General features: G+C 33.3%; 1 protein-coding gene across 8 annotated transcripts in view; it reads right to left on the bottom strand.

Moving 5' to 3' along the window:
- MYO6 (myosin VI) overlaps nucleotides 1–18,093 on the bottom strand; it is a 140,196-nt gene that overhangs the window by 63,646 nt on the left and 58,457 nt on the right. For all 8 annotated transcript variants that reach the window (XM_054698961.1, XM_054698960.1, XM_054698963.1 and 5 more), the window contains 7 exons: nucleotides 14,280–14,353; nucleotides 10,582–10,711; nucleotides 8,830–8,935; nucleotides 6,897–6,952; nucleotides 5,771–5,868; nucleotides 5,294–5,458; nucleotides 2,280–2,360 (listed from right to left, as the gene is read on the bottom strand). In XM_054698961.1, the coding sequence (XP_054554936.1) occupies nucleotides 2,280–2,360; nucleotides 5,294–5,458; nucleotides 5,771–5,868; nucleotides 6,897–6,952; nucleotides 8,830–8,935; nucleotides 10,582–10,711; nucleotides 14,280–14,353 (710 nt within the window). The remainder of the gene's footprint in view (nucleotides 1–2,279; nucleotides 2,361–5,293; nucleotides 5,459–5,770; nucleotides 5,869–6,896; nucleotides 6,953–8,829; nucleotides 8,936–10,581; nucleotides 10,712–14,279; nucleotides 14,354–18,093) is intronic.

The raw sequence follows: 18,093 nt of genomic DNA, 5'->3' as shown, positions 1-18,093 counted from the left end.
ATTTTTTAAATCTTTCTGTATAACTATATATGGTAAAGTATATTACTAAGCACTATGCTTATTAGTCCAAGAATTTATGCAATGACTGAAAATATTTTAGAAAAAAATGAAGAGAAAATTCACTTTCTTCCCTAAAAGAAATTGCCTCTAAAGCATTTATTTGTAAAAACTACAACAAACGCAGAAAAATTGAAGAAACTCAGGCCTAAAGACACAGGAGGAGAAAAATAAAAGTTTCTGGGCACAGAAAGATTGGGCTAGGAATTTTCCAGAATTTGAGACTGAATTAGCAAAATTAAACATTAGATAATACAGTATCAAAATTAACTGGCCATGAAGGATGCCTCAAAGAGACTTTGTTTCCTCCAGTTGTCAATTGCTTCCCAGCTAAAGTTGTGATTGTCTTTCTACAAAATTCTTTATAATGTTTATTTCTGGAAAATCTCTAAAGAAATTAAATTTTATTCTTAACGGAAGCAAAGTAAATGATTACATGCAGCCAAAATTAGCAGAAAACACCTATCATGCAGAATTTTTAGTCTTGTAATTGGGTATTTCATTTAAAAATGGTGTCTAATCAAATGACAGACTAAAAATACTGCATTCTCCTAAAAATTACACGCAGCTTAAAGACATTCAAAAGGATCTAATTAGTCAAAATGATCACCTTATCCTCCTGGCAAAGAAGACATAAAAAGTAATTTAAACTTGTTAATCAATTCATCGTTCACATATATTCATACATATATTATATATACAAACCATAATACGACTAAGATTCCTGACTAATTATGCTGACTCTAGAATCAGAAACAGTACATTTTTTTCTCAGGAGAGTACAGAGTACATATTACCCCTTGGAGAGTAAAATCCAGTTTTCTTTCCTCTCTACTCAGCTTTTTCCATGCCTAAAAGTCAAGTGTATGTATTTTTTTCTTTTAGGGGAACTGCAAAGCCCAACTAGAAAATGTTTCTATTGCCTTAGTGGAAATACAATCTCTGTATTTTAATGATGCCTTATAAAAAAACATAACATGACAAAGGAAACTATCATAATAAATATTAATGTCACTTCTTAATGTTCCAACTATAACAAAGTTTATGGTTTATAATTCAGGTATTTGTATGTAAAATGACAGATAAAATGTTAATCTAAAAAAAATTAACTGTAGGCTCATCTGCTTAGAATTCAAAAAGAGATTTTTTACTAACTTTCTGCTCTTTTTTATGAATGTATAGGAAACATAATTCACCCTACCCAACTTGAAAAAGTCATAAACATCCAAGTCAAAAATACAGAAGTGTTAAATTAAAAACTCAGTATACTAAAAATGGTTCAATTATTTAAATATTTTAATAAAGATAATATGAACTAGTACCAAATATTAATTCTAACTTAGTTCATTATTTAAGCTCCTTGAATAAAATTCATACTACTCCTAACATATGGATTTAATGTTTTGAAAATAACACTAAATAGTACAATCATATCTAATTACTCTCAGAAATACAATAATTTAATAAGATCTATATATTCACTTTCATAATATATATTTATAATGTTTTAAGAAGAAATGCAATAACATATAAGCACTGTTTTTCACAACAATGCTTACTCTATTTCTTGTCTATATCAATCAAGTGGGCAATAAATCATAAATTTTGAAAGATATTTTATACTTAATCCCAAATGATTATTATGATAGTAAATTTCAAAAAAGGTTAGCAATTTACTAATTTCAAAAAGATTAGCATTTTTTCCCATCATGCTGGGAAAAACAAGAGGAGAACAGGGCATTGAAACTAGCCAAGAAAAATCAGAACCTGTAGCTTCCATAGATACCAACAGAGGCATAAAGCATTTCATTGTGAGAAAGATGTGGATGAGTGGAATTTTTTTTTAAAGATTTATTTTATTTATACAAAAGCCGGGGTATAGGCCAGATGCACGGGAGGGTGAGAGGATTCACCAGCGACAGAGTGGTGAACAGAATAGGCAGACTGACAAAACATACTGCTGACGGGAGCAGCGGGGGAGACAGGAGAGGTCTGCCACGCCAAGTGGGTGGGATCGAACCCACACTGCAGAAGGCTGTGGACAGCCTCACAGCGCGGCACTCAACCGCCTACACCACCAGGGAGACCCCTGGGTGGGATTTTTTTTTTAAGTACAAGCCTAAATTAGGAAATATTATTTGGATTCCAAAATAAAAAGCATAATATATTCTTGAGCATTTGTTTAATTGAAAGTTTTAATTAAATAAAAAAGTCTACTATACCTCAGGACTTTTTCGGTTCTGTGAAATCTGTTTGTCAGTTTCTTTGTTAGCAAAGTATCTAGTGCAGCCTCGGTTTAAATACTATGATTAAAAAAATTAAAGATGATTAACAAATATGATCCACAAGAAAATATAACCTTGGTATAATTTAATTTCTCAATTAAAATTGCTACTTTTTCTTAAAATATTTTTTATTTCACTTGTTTTTTTTGTTGATTTTATTGATATAATTGGCATTTAACATTATATTAGTTTTGACTGTAGAACCAAATGATTTGATACATACTGCCTAATAATTCTAATTAACATCCCTTATCACACATAGTTAAAATCTTTTTCTTGTGGGTATTTATTTCATAAGCATTTACTCCCACTAATAAAACCAAAGGTTTTAAAAGTCCTAATTCTTGAAAGCAGGATAAATTAAATAATTAACATAAAAACCAAATACCATAAAGATTTTCTACACTTAAAGCTTTAAATCTTCTCATTGTCAAGTATCTTATTTAAAATAAAGTTCATAAGTACTGCAGATAATAATGAATACACTTCATTATAAAATATATAATTACATTGTGGCTTAATACTTTCAGTTCTTAATGATTAACAAATATTATCCTTGAGTTTCTTAGTGTCTGGCTTTAAGAATCAGTTCTTCAAAACATTTACTGATAATATAGACTATTCATAAATTACAATACTTGTTTTATTAACCTTCATCATTATTCAAATAACAATTTCAACTTTCATATCAAATTATTTATATTGCTACCCAGAAGTCTTATAAAGATTAAATACATTCAAAACATAGAGCAGGGGAAGCACTTGAGAAAAAAAACAATGGGCCTCAGAGATTCAGTTCCCCACATTTGGAGAAGGGGGATCAGGAAGGAAGGAAGTAGGGAGCAGGATGGGAAAAATTGAAAAACATCTCAACTGCTCTTAAATCAATTCACTATGATTTCACTTTATCTCAGCATGAATTCGAAGACTGAACACACTACCACATCATTCAAATACCAAAAAATATATATATATAGTAAATTATGAATGATTTGGAGATAAATTAATATTTTAGATGCTCAATGTTTCTATCTTCACCTCTATTATAATGAAATAGCTAAAACCAGAAAATTATATGCAGTGGGTTTTTCTTTCTACCCTAGATTCTTTGGGGAAAAAGTAAAATAGAAGGGGGAGGCAACAGCACTGGTAAGCATATTCAACTAATTCAAAAAAGAGCTCTTGTATTTAGTAAAATAATAGCAGCTTAAAAAAACAGAGCCAAAACATTGTCTTTGTTTTATCCTACCTCCTCCCTCCCCAACTGTTTTGTCAAATATTTGGTTTTTAGCCACATGGACCTAATATTAAACCCAGCAAAGTTAATTTTTTCTTCCAATTTTTCCATAACTAAAAAGCTACAATTCTTCTTGCCATTCATTCTCTTTCTATCCAAGTTTTATTTATATTTGAGGATCTTTGCCTGACTACAACAAAAGCTTCCATATAACATGCAAAAAATGTTGGACAATTTTGAAAAATGCAACCATCTTAAACCTTTTATTTTCTAAAATACATACATAGTTAATACAAATGCTGTTAAATGTATAACTATAATTGTTTACATACAAATTTGGATAAAGCACTGACCAAAAAAAAAATTTAAGAAATTGTTTATCCTATGATAAAGTTCTCCTTTGGTTCATCCTTTTCTATAAATTAAAAGTGGAGGTTTAAACTAGAGCAGTATCTAATGAAATTACCAACACACTTTCCCTTTAAGGCAGAATCATTTGCCTAACGCCTGCGGGTGAAGGGTAATGCTGTCTCCCTACTCTCCTCTCACCATAAAAAGGAATAGCTTAGAAGAGAAGAAAGCACGCACCTCAGTTCACAATACAAAAGCAGGACACTCTCTAAGCTGATAGAGCCTCTGTAGCTGTCCTCTTAGGGTGCCTGCCATTATACCTGGGAAGCCTATGCTACTTGAGAGACACAAAAACCATACCCCCAAGCAGAAAGAAATGCTAAATTAAGACAAGAAGAGTTACATCATCTTATATCATCAATTCAGTGTTGACAAAGTCACATCAATACAAAATTTTATATTATTTAAGTAATTTCTATTCTTTTTCTTAATACCATTTAAAGAAATGCCTCTTCTTCTTTCATGAGGATAATGTGGGCAACAAAGGCAAATTGCAATTAACTTGGTGAGTCCTATATAAGGTTGGACATTTTCAAAGTAAATAAATAGCTGCAGTTACTAAGGATCTTAAAGTTTTAAAATTTCTAAATATACATTAAAAGATGCTTTTCAATAAAAAGCAACTAAGTTACAAAAACAAATACACACACAGAAGCATAATTCACTTTGTCATGACTCTTAAATGGAAGAGATGTGTCCAAAGACAACTACCAATACAACTCAAAGAACTTTATATAAAGTGTATTCCTTAGCTCTTTCCTCCGATTCCTATATACCTCACATAGAAACATCATTTCCTGGCTCAGCATTTGTAACTTATGCTATCCCTATCCTATACCTAGCTCTCTCTTATCATTTAATTTATCAGTTAGACTTATTTATCTTTTAACCCTAGCAAATGATAAGCACCCAGTGGGCAAGGAACAAGTATTTGCTGTTGAACAGAATTAAGGAAGAGTCATGGGTCCCTCATTATTTCAGTGGTCAAACTATTTTTTACAACTAAATAACTTTAAAGTTAGTATCATAGAACTATTATAAATTTCCTATTGCGTTTAAATTGATAAGGGGTTTAACATCTACTCTTACCTATCCTGTTATGTACCTACTCATAATAATATTATGATAGCTGAGCTATAAACCTCAATAGATTACTATATAAGAGAGAGTCATTCTATCCTATTACACTGGATTTAAGGTAAGCTACATACAATTAAATATCAAAACCCACTGAAACTAGTTTTAAATTTTAAAGCAATTCCACTTGTAAAAATTGTATGAAACTTCTTCCTATCCAACCTACCCGAAAATTATCTGGGGAGCTCAAATGAAGTTTTTCCCTAATATCTTCAGAAGCACCAGCACACAACCTGTAAAAAATATGGTAATTCCTTTCTTCTTTGCCTTGAACACAGATCCTAGATTTCTCTAGAAGATAATGTGAAACAAATCCTCCAACGACTGAACTCTATAAAACAAAACAGAAAATATTAAAAGTATAACCTAAAATGCTAACTTACTTCTTTTCTAACAATCATCTGTGTATCATAGAGTTGTAATATTCATCAAATAAAAGGGAACAGATAAATACATGTAAACAATGTAAATTCAGAGTATTTTTTACATAAAGAAGAATGTATAGATTTCCTCAACTATCCAAAGTAACAGAGAAAATTAAAAAGAGTTACCACAGGTCAAATACAACACTAATTCTATCAAGACTTGTGTACTTTTTAAAATAGTCCCCAAACTTAATACCCTAAAACTCCCTCTCACTTACCTTTTCATTGAAATGTATTTCTACAAATTTTCCAAATCGACTGCTATTATTGTTGCGAACAGTCTTTGCATTTCCAAAGGCTTCTAAGAGTGGATTAGCTGTTGAGAAATGAAAATATTGCACAAAAAAAAATCAGCATGAAGCATAATTTTAAAATAATATACATATTTCCATGCTTAGGTTTGTCAATTCCTTTGTTTTATTTTTCTATATTCCATGTATCAGTGAAATCATCCAATATTTGTCTTTCTCCTTCTGGCTTATTTCATTTAGGATAACGTCCGCCAATTATATCTATATTGTTGCAAGTGGTAAGAGTTCCTTTTTTCATAACTGAATAGTACTACATCATATATATGTATCACAACTTATATATATTTAGTCATCTGTTTTGGGGCATTTAGGTTGTTTCCATAATTTGGCTATTATAAGTAGTGCTGCAGTAAACACAGGAATGTACGTGGCACTTCAAATTAGTATTTTTGCATTCTTTGGATAAATGTCAAGGAGTCGGACTGCTGGATTACAGTGTATCTATTCTTAATATTTTGAGAACCTCCATATTATTTTCCATGAGGGCTGGACCAATCTACATTCCCACCACCAGTCTACATTCTATTTCCCTACAGTTCCACAGTCAGAAAGCTTTAAAACTAAAATAAACATTAGCATATACACCTCACCTTTCAGATGGGCAAGAAAACAGAGGATCAACAAGTTCAATTTACTGTGGAAGACTGGCTACTGGCAAAAGGGGAACTCAATAATAGGTCCCCCTTATACCTATACTGATGATCTACTAACTTTGTTAAAAGAATTTAATATATTATGTGATATATCCCAAAATGGTATAAAAGTGTTTATATAAAAAAATTATACTATCAATGATCTATTTATTCCCAATAACCAATATTCCACTAAGGAGACCATCAAAAGATTTTCATGTATGGCTGGTTAACATCTTATTCTCCAGTAAAAAGGCAGTAGAAACATTTGGAATAGTACTTCCCGACTTTTCTCAAGTGTAACACACTACATATTGCATAGCACTCATTCTCAAATGAGTCCTCCACCATATTTCACTGGTGCCCTCCCCACTTTATGTCCCACCCAAAATGAACAATACCTTCAACAATTCTATCATCAATATCTTGTCCAGTTCCATAGGATTCAGTGAGATATCTGTTTAAAATATAGGATAAAATAATTTATATAACATCGCTCATATATTTATAATTTTAATATTTTCATACAAGTAAAAGGGATCATTATTAATTTTTTACTTAAAAATTATAAATTTATCATGAAAGGCAACTATTGGGTTATGTATTTTTAAACATTTAAAATTTTACTTGGATTGCCTTTAGCAATCCAAATGTAAACCAGCATCACTTATACAAAATGTTTTAGGAAATATTCTGAATGTAACTAACGATTTGATTTTAAATATGCCATGCATATCTCACAGGAATATTCATCATCGACATTAGAGTCCAATCTTTTGTGATGACCTACTAATTCCATCTTTATTAGGTGTGAGAGAAAATAAGGTAATCCACCACTAAAAACTAGGAAGTCACCACTCTTCATGTTGTTACAGCGAAACATAAAACATGATGGAACAACTATTTGCCCAGCACATTTCAAAACAAAAAGTAATCTTTGATTTACAATCTATGTTTACATCACAGGCTCATAATTTGTTAATTATTTGTTCACATACAAAGTTGAATGTCAAAGTTGTATGTTTACTACAATATACAGGAGAGAAAGAATAAGGAAATGAAACACTAGAATTCCAAGATGACTGGGAAGCATTTATTTAACCAGAATTGTATATACCTAATAGTGAATAACAAACACTTAAATAGATTTCATACAATTAACTCAGAATAGCATATACAATCAGATAACAAATAGTAATTTTTTTTTAAAAAAAAAAAGGGCATGCCATGCAAAAATCGACTAGCTATGCAAGACAATAAGAACACTTGTGAGAATTCAGAACACACTCGTCCTGGCATAGCTTCATTACTAGATGTAACATCCATGGGTATATAAATTGAAGAAACTGAACTACACTGAAAGGCTCCTCCTATATTTACGATACTATGTTTGTAAACAAAATGTAGAGTTTAATATGACAGAAGCAAAGTGGATACATTGCGAGCATGGTTATAAAAATATAGAATGGTCAGCTGTCATAAGCTTAAATTAAAAAGGTTTTACCAGGGCCTCCCCTGGTGGCACAGCGATTGAGCCGCTGGGTTGCGAAGCTGCTCTCAGCCTCTGCAGCGCCGGTTAGATCCCCAGCCACTGGTCGCTGGTGAGGGTCCCACATGGCGCACAGACCTCTCCTGCCTCCCGCTGCTTCCCTCAGCAGTGAATTTCAGTAGATCCACCTATTCTGCTCCCCACTCTGTCTACAGTGAGTCCTCTCACCCACTGCACCTCTGGCCTTTACCCCAGCTCTTGTATGCATAAAAAAATAAAACTTTAAAAAAAGGGAATTCTCAGGGTTTTTTGTTGTTTTTAGAAAGTTGTTTTCACTCAAATCCAGATTCATCTCAGAATAATCTCATCACCTGTATGGATGGATTCTCTGATCCTTCATAACAAAATTTCATGGTTGTTTTAAATAAATTATATCTGTCTTCCAGGACAAAAAAAAAAAAAAAGGAAGGGAATTTTGACACTATGCTATAAGGATGAAGCCTGAGGACATCATGCTAAGTGAAATAAAAGTCACAGAAAGACAAACTCTGTAAGATGTACTAGTATGGGATACCCAGAGCAGTCAAAATCATAGAAGCAGAACATAGAGTGGCAGTTGCCAAGAGCTGGGAGCAAGGAGAAATGGGAAGCTATTTAATGGAAACAGAGTTTTTGGTTTTGCAAGATGAAAAATTCTGGAGACTGGCTGCTTAACAATGTGAATATACTTAACATTACTGACTAGAAATAGTTAAGATGGTAGATTTAAGTTATAATTTTTATCACAACAATTAAAAGAAACTAAACCTGTTCAAATTATTCCAGGTTAGCTCAGTATTCCTCACCTTAGAACAAATTTTGTATTTTCTGTTTTGCCAGCTCCTGATTCTCCAGATACAATGATAGATTGACTCATCTTGAGCACCTTCATGTCTCGAAAAGCCTTATCAGCTAGAGTCAAAATAACATATTAATAATGAATAATGCATCAAAAATACATTGATTAAATGATAATTTATTTACCACTGAAGAGCACTTAAATTATAAATGTGTATTTACAGTTAGCAAAATTTTAAGATAAAATCATTCAAAAGTGTGTGTGAATCTCTAAAAGCATCTTAATTGGTCTAGTTTAATATCCTTACAGCTAAGTAATATGAAATTCAAATAAACAACTCTTGTGTTAGTATGTTTTCATATTATGAGCTGTGGCCCAGCTCTTAATACCAGAGCAGGTCTGCAGAGGGATAAAAAAATGTTCATCATTCATATCTAATGAAGTCCCCAGAGAGAAACAAAAAGTAATGAGCTTCCAATTAAGAAATTTGGCAACCAAAAATGCTACTGGAGAAAAAAATACATAATTGCAAAATAAATCTGTGTATTTTTTACCTGTTATATTGCCATTAAATATAAACAGGATTTGTCAGCATTTCAATGATAGGCAAAATTAATGTTCAAAATTTGCAATTGTTTATGCATATAATTTTTAAATATCTTATTATATTCAAACAATTGAGGTTATTAAATGTTTTAAATTTTAAAACTACACAGACAAATTGAGTATAATTTAATTTTGTTAAGGTGATCTTGAAGTAATTTTAATTCAAAATTAGGACCTGATCAACTTAGCCCTATAAAGCAACTATTTCTCAGCTTAACATTTGCTAACCATACCAACGAAAAAGTCTTTACAGAGGACTTTTTACTCTAAGCTCTGAAGGCAAAACATGTACCCATTCTTTTTGACTAATTAATCAGTGATCTGTCCCACTTCCTTTTGAGAAATCACTGCAAACACCTCTTCAGCAGTGAACAATTAAAAATAAATGAGTTTATTTATATTTTAAACATGCAGTTTCATCTAGTGATGACCCTGTTCACATTCAGATTCAAAGGATTCTGCACTATAATATTTTGCTTGCTGACAGAAAACACACCAATGCCTTCAACGCTTCTGAGACCAATCTGCTATTAAACTGTGTTTGCCTGACATATTTATTCTGCTTAGTAGTATACAGTACACAGATCAAGCAAATGTGAACATGAAGCTTGGTTAAGCAGAAACACAGGAATGAAAAGAAATAGACTACACTAAGAATCAGTACCAACACAGGTCATCCTTTCACTGCTGGTTATGTCAGGGTACAAGGGTTGACTAACTTATGAGCTGGTGCTAAGAGGAGTGTGCATGTCAAATAACTCCATTTCTCTTATTCTCAGAACCTAAGAAAGGCAAAGACAGAGACTGCTATCTTCCCACACAAATTGCCCAGAGATATGAAGTATGTAACATCTTCAATTATTGAACATATGTTAAATTAAAAATCCTAATATAAAAATAAGACATCAGGAAAGAAGTCTGCTCTTATAGCTCACATCTAGCTCAAGTAACACTTTCACAAGTGATAACCTGGGTAACAACAGTAGGACTGGGCCTCAAAGTCATGAAGGAAGACACTTGAGGATATACTCAAATCATACAGGCCTCCCAAAATATTCAATTCATGATATATTTTACTAACCCAAAATAAAAACTAGGGAAATTTTTAAAATATAATGAAAAACAAAAAATAAGATACAATCAAATTACTTACCAATTGCAAAGACATGGGGTGGCATTGTCCCAAGAGATTTTCCTTGGTATGATTTTATTGTTTCTGAAGAATATATTTTAGGTATGTCAAAGTACGGGTTCACTGCGATCAGAATGTTGGCGACATATGTCTAAATCGAAAAGCATGAACATGAAGACTTCCAATTACTATTTTCATTTTAAAACCAAGTAAGGCTCATGGGAGAAAGAACACAGAGCAAACAGCTTCAGTTTGCTAAATTAAGTAGGACTCCCAAATCTAAATTTCTAATCCTAAACTTTCCCTGATCACTACAGTATCCATATTTCTCTAAGTCAATAAGTATTTAAATCTCATCCCATAGGCATCTCAAATTCAGCATGTCCAAATCAAAATTATCTCTCTTGACCTCACTGTGCCTCAAAGAAAACATTTTCCTTCCACATTTTCCTAGGTTCACAGTATTACCACTAAGTCATCACAGAAAGCGGAGTCTCTCAACTTCTATCTCAACCACCTTTCTTCTGGGGACTCTCCATATGAAATCTTTTCATTCTATTCCTGTAGTCCAAGTTTTGGTCATTTGTATTCTTCACCTAGACTACTTTATTCATGATGCTATTAAAGAGTTTTACATAGTTCATAGGGCTCCCTAGACCTATCCCCATCACTGAATGCCAAGAATTCACCAGCTCTGTGGCACTACTTGACCCCAGATTTTTGCAAAACAACATATGGCAACCATTGTCTAGAATATTGATGGCAAAATGTTTAACGACCAACTTAAGTTTGCTTTTAAGTTTGGAATGTAAATGTCACTTTAAAAGACCAGAAAAATGTACCAGTGGGGTTTATAAAATTCTTTGTGGATAGAGTTGTGGTTAAGCAATTAGTAGTGGTTTGCTGTTCAAACCAGGACATGCAGGACCATATTTTTCTCTTTCTGCTTCTAGTTGTGGAAGGGAAATGATGCAGAAACTCAACTCTCAGACTGCTTAATCCCAAAATTCAGAAAATACTTCCAAAAATGTTTTCTGGAATGCGATAAAAATTAAAAATTGCAAATAGTGATCATTCTAACAGGGAAAAAGTTAAGTAGCAGAGACTTTAAAAAACAATGCAAATGTTAAAAATGAGTTAGCTATTTTTGTTTACTCAAATATGGGGGAGAATAGTGATAACTAAGTTTGGTGAGAAATATAAAAACATTAAACTCTGACTCCAAATTACTTCCTACTCTTATACATTATATAGTAATAATGAGTTTATGTATGTATTGCTGCTTTTGTAATAGTTATATATATATATAAGGCATAACTGCGAAAAATATATACCAATCATGACTTAAGTTAACTTTGAAAGTACTGGTTCTCCAAACAGAAGCTGACAATGCCAGTCACTAACAGAGGTCATTTGCTCAAGTGCATACCTATCTTAGGAAAAGAAGGATCAAAAATAATAGGCGTAAAAAAAAAAAATACAATTCACCAGAGTGATGTAGATATTATACATAAGAAATGAAAATTTCACAAATAGATCATTTTTACTATTAATCATGCAATTAAGCAAAGATTTGTAGACTTTTACATTAAACTCAATGTGAAAAAACAGTTTTTTTAAGTAAAAATACTCAGGTAAACCGTCACTCATTAATGGCAAGTCAGTGAGTGTAGCAGCACTGCAGTAGGGGAAGCACTAAAAAGATAATGAAAACTGTGGGTTTTAAGCTTTTGTATAAACATGTCAAATAAAAATAAAACATATCTTAGTTTTTTAAAAGTATGATCATTCTGTAAAAGTAACTTAAAAACTTCCAAATTTCAGGAGATACTAAAACATTTAAAATTTGCTCATATAAATAAGATTGTTCCACCATCATTAAGTGATGTAAGACACACAAAGAAGTGGTGCAAGAACAAAACAGTTGCTACCAGATAGTGGGAAGTGGGGTGAGTAAATTGTAACAGGGGTCAACAGACATTACACTTTTGATGACAGTCATAATATAGTATATATATAGATGTTGATGGATAAGTCTATACACCTGAAACCTATATATGTTATAAACCAATGTTACTTCAATAAAAAATTAACTAATTAAAAAAGGAAAAAATAGGGGGCCTCCCTGATGGCCTAGGGGCTAAGTCTCAGTGCTACCACCACTAAGGCCTGAGTTCAATGCCCAGCCAGGGAGATAATCCACATATGGTGCAGGAGACCTCTCCTGTCTTGCCCGCTGCCCCTCTTAGCAGTGTATTTCAGTACATCTGCCTGCCTGCTCTGCTCCCCCCTCCGTCTCTGGTGAATCCTCTCCCCCATCATGCCCATGACCTACACTCCAGTTCTTCTATGCAAAAATGAAATTAAAAAAGGAAAAAATAGTAGCTAGTTCTACTTGAAAAATAATGTGTCCTGGTGGTATCCAATTCAACATTTATTGATGAAAGAAACCTGATTTAACAAACTTTAAAAATGTGTATTACTTTCATGCATTATATCAACAGCATTCAGCACACATTAGATGTTCATTAAGTGAGTTCTAAAATTTCTAGTGAGAACAGTCATATTTCAACCTAGTATATTCTTTATTTAATAGATTTTAAAAAATAAAAAGAGAAAAGCAAAGACAATTGTGTACATAATAACCAAAAGATAGCATATAAACTCTTTTGGAAAATACTAAATTAGTCCTATTTCCCAGCTGTCATTACTTGGACAGATGGCAAAGACTAAAGGTAATTTAGTCAGCATTAAATAAGTACAATTAGGCAAATTGATAGTGATATAAAAGATTAAAACTGTCATTCGATCTAGGAAGTGTCAAAGAAACCATGTGTCTTCTTCGTTTAAAAATAATGAAGAGTCCCATCTTCATAACGGGAGAACTGCAGTAGGGTAATTTATCTCCAACCATCAGAGAAATCTACAACTAGGTCAGAGCAGATAAAATCTCATGCATGCCCACTGAATTATTATCATTAAAACATACTAGTTGAATAGCCACCTGAATTATTTGTGTAAACACTATTTACAATACAAGTGTTCTCTTTCATTATTTAATATTCTGGATTTTTAAGGTAAGGTGTCTATTTAGGGTTTAATGAAATGTGCAACTATATAGGTTCTGTGATCAGCAGTTCATTGTACTTGATAATTCCTCCAGTACTGTATTGTACCCTATTCTAATTTATAATTTTTCATCTAAGTATTTAATTTCAATTTATGTATTCATTAAAATTGGGTTTAATTTATATATAGTTATATATATAATGTGTATTTATATATATATGTGTATACACACATACACACACACATATATATATAAAATGCTGTCTTCAATTCTTTGCATAACAGTGTGGAAAATTAAACATCTATAAACATTACACCAAAAATAAGAATTCAAAACTGAAAATAGTGTTGTTGTTGGTTTTTTTTCCAAAATAATCAAATTGAAAATATTTAAGTCTGAAAGATATGAGGCGGTACTCTGAATTCATTACTTCATTCCACAAATATTTAAGTACCGACTATGTACCATGACCTGGAATTTCAGCAATGAATGGGGGGTAGAGGGGAGTTCACATCCTTATAGAGTGCACAGTGATCAATTAGGCTCAGATGACTATGATTTCTTAGAATATTTCAGGCTTGACAAGATCAAACAGTAGCAGGTACAATAGTTATGCCCACAAAACCCTAAAGCATAGTAAAATACTTACATAAATTCTGTCTTTACTGTATCGGACTTTGACATTATGGAGGAGAGTGGCCTCATTTAAATACATAAGCGAACCTGAGACATGAAAGTTTATAAATCATTAGCTATTCAAAGAAAAAAGTAAAATACAATACTATCTTAATAGAACACTTTGAACCAAGCTAAAATGCATCTGTTAATTTAGATTTAATTACATGTAAATCCTAGATGCCAATTAAAATATATCCGTTTATGTATGTGTTAAAGTGCTATTTTGAAACAACGAATTTCCAAATGGTTCAGCCCATCTAGGGAGGACCAGACAAGTACACAATGAAGATTGCTTAAACAGCTGAGTATAATTCAAATGGAAGGAATATGCTACATATATAGGGCTGGGTTTGATACATTTTTGACACCACAAAATGATGACACTAGTCCAGTCTGACACTCAGTATTTTATAGAAAAGCACAAAGAATAAAATTTTAGAATAGGACGGGACCATCAGATAATTCAATCAGTGCCTCAATACTCATATGACAAAATAAGAGTGACAGAGAAATTACATATGTTCTAATCACAATATGCAGCTTATTAGTGGCAGAATCCAGGTAGAAATCTTTTTTTTAAAGATTTATTTATACATATGAGAGCTGGGATATAGGCCAGAGATGTGGGGGGTGAGAGGATCCACCAGAGACAGAGCGGGGAACAGAACAGGCAGACTGACTGAAATACACTTCTGAGGGGAGCAGCGGGCGAGTCAGGAGAGGTCTGCCTCACCATGTGGGCTGCTCCCTGGCTGGCCAGGGATCAAACTCGTACTGCAGAGGCTGTGAATTGCTTCATAGTGCAGTGCTTAACTCTTTGTGCCACCAGGGAGGCCCAGAAATCTTTTTTTTAATATATCAGAACATAATAACATTTAGCATACATTACACTGACATATCTTATTCTCCCAGCCCTCCAATCTACTGAGCCTCATTTCTACTTTTCCAACATGTTTCCAAAATTAGCACGATTGTTTTTCCAGTCATCTAGCCTGCAAACCACAGAGAGTGGTAGGATCATCTCTCTCCCCATCCTTTCTCTAAGCCAGTACCACATGATAGGAACTCAGAAATTATCTGACTCGCTGAACTGCCTCTCCTTTCTTCCCATTTCTACTACTCTAACCCTCCTTTGGGTCTCATTACCTCTTTTGTAACTACAATAGCTTTTTATTGTCTATTGATTTAGTCTCTCTCCTCTCTAATCCAAACTGCTCAACAACTAATATAACTAAACTAGACTCCTAACTGAATCGCCTCCTCAAGTACCACAGTCTACATTCAAGTCTGATATTCAAGGCTTTGTAAAACCTGCATTCCATTGACCTTTTCATATAATTTTCAATAATTTCCTTCAATATGGTATAATTTGCAGGCAGACTATTTATCAAACTCAAATGCCATCATACATTGGCCACCTCCTCCAGGTAGCAAAAATATGCCTATTATTTAAGGTTAGTTTACTGTTTAAAGGTTTCACACAAATGATAATTCTCATCTTCACTACCACAAACACCACCAGACCTACTTTCTTCTTTGTACTTTCTTTACAGTGCTTTAGCTCAGACTGCCAGTGTTATGATTATAAAATTGTATGTCTGTTATGTTTATAAAATTGTATGTCTCAGAAACATCTTTGAGGACTCATATCCAGAAGCAAAAAAAAATAAAAGGAAGGAAAGGTTAAACAAACATCAAACTAAAAAGCTTCTGTACAGCAAAAGAGACAATAACCAAAATAAAGAGACAACTCATAGACTTGGGGAAAATATTTGCACTTCCTATAACCGATAAGGGATTGATATCAAAGATCTACATAGAGTTTATACTACTCAACAAAAAAACAAAGCAAACCACCCAGTCAAAAAACAGGCAGAAGAGCTAAAAAGACACTTCTCCAAAGAGGAAATGCAAATGGCCAACAGGTATATGAAAAAATGTTCAGAATCTCTTGTAACCAGAGAAATGCTAATCAAAACCACAATGAGATTCCACCTCACACCAGTGAGAATGGCTCATATTTAAAAAACTGGCAACAGTGCCTCTTCGGTGGTACAGGGGGTTGAGCACTGCAATGTGAGGCTGTCTGCAGCCTCTGCAGTGCGGGTTCGATTCTAGGCCGGCCAAGGAGAAACCCACATGGCGCGGCAGACCTCTCCTGCCTCATCTGCTGCTCCCCTCAGCAGTGTCTTTGGTCCTCTGACTGTACCCCAGTTCTTGTATAAATAAATAAATCTTAAAAAAAAATTAAACTAATTTTAAAAAGATTCCCTTGCGAAATAGTTTATATTGCATTGTCCCCTTTAAAAAAAAATACATAAAAATAAAAAATAAACTAGCAACAACAAATGCTGGCAAGGATGTGAAGAAAAAGGAACCCTCTTGCCTTGTCCCCTTTAAAAAAAAATACATAAAAAATAAAAAATAAACTGGCAACAACAAATGCTGGCGAAGATGTGAAGAAAAAGGAACCCTCTTGCATTGCTGGTGGGAATGCAAACTGATCCAACTGCTATGGAAAGCAATGTGGATGTTCCTCAAATTACTAAAAATGGGTCTACCATATGACCCAGAGATTCCACTCCTAGGAATCTACCCAAAGGACACAAAACATTAATTCAAAAGGAAACCTGCACTCCTATGTTTATTGCAGCACTATTTTCAATAGCCAAGATATGGAACAACCCAAATGTCCCTAAACACATGACCGAATAAAGAAGATGTGGTATATATACACAACAGAATACTATTCAGCAATCAAAAAGATAAACTCATGCCATCCACAGCAACACAGATGGAGCTAGAAGGGATTATGCTCAATGAAATAAGTCATAATGAAAGAGAAAAATATCAGATGGTTTCACTCATAGGAGGAATATAGGAGAACCAAAGGATCAAAAAAAAAAAGACAAAACTTGCAGGTAAACTATAGACCTAAGGCACACAGAAGAAAGGGGTTAAAACAGGGAGGGAAGAACACAAGGGACTATGGTGATGGTTCATGAGTGATGTGGTGGTGGGTGACTTACGGGGACTACACCTGAGGGGAGAAATCAAGTATTGTACAAAAATGAACAGCAATGTAAGACAATAAAAAATTTTAATCAACAACAAAAAGAAAATTGTATGCCTGGTGTTAAATACAAAACCCAGATTATTGAGGATAGGATCTGCCTGATTCTTTTGCTTATTTGTTGGTTGGTTCACTCATCAAAGTTGTTTACAGGTCTACACTACATGTATGCCTAACACACAATTCAACTCCTAACCAATTCTGTCAAACAAAATTCTCTTGCTATGCCTATCTCAACAAGACTGTCCATGCTTCACACTTAGACAATGCAGCCAGTTCACCTCAGGAAAAAAGTGAAAGGCAAAATTAAATAGTGATCTCCACATATGAAACCTTTTTAATACTTGCATAGAAAACCTAGTTCTGCAAAATAGATAATAAATTTGCAATTTTTAGGGCACTATCAAATTGTAACTCATGTCTCTCCTTTCACAGACATCAAGTTTTTAATGATCACATTATTACCGTGATACAGAGAACAGGAAAGGATTTTAGAATTATGCATGAGAGACCCTCAGAAACAATGCTAAAGATACATTTGACAGAGAATAGTGTTATAATGTCAAGCCTTAAATCAAAACAACTATAAGTGATGAAACCACTTTAGCTGTATAACCTACACTCTAAACTCAACAACTAATGCTATGTTAATCATGTGGTTTCAGGAAAGGGACTTCTGGTAGGGCCATGCTACTATGTGATAAGGATAAAT

This window comes from Talpa occidentalis, unplaced genomic scaffold (genome assembly GCF_014898055.3).
Source record: "Talpa occidentalis isolate TD23 unplaced genomic scaffold, MPIMG_talOcc4v2.1 talOcc4.2, whole genome shotgun sequence".
In the NCBI taxonomy this organism is placed as follows: domain Eukaryota; kingdom Metazoa; phylum Chordata; class Mammalia; order Eulipotyphla; family Talpidae; genus Talpa; species Talpa occidentalis.
The sequence above is the reverse complement of the archived record's forward strand: the minus strand, read 5'-3'. Positions and strand labels throughout refer to the sequence as shown.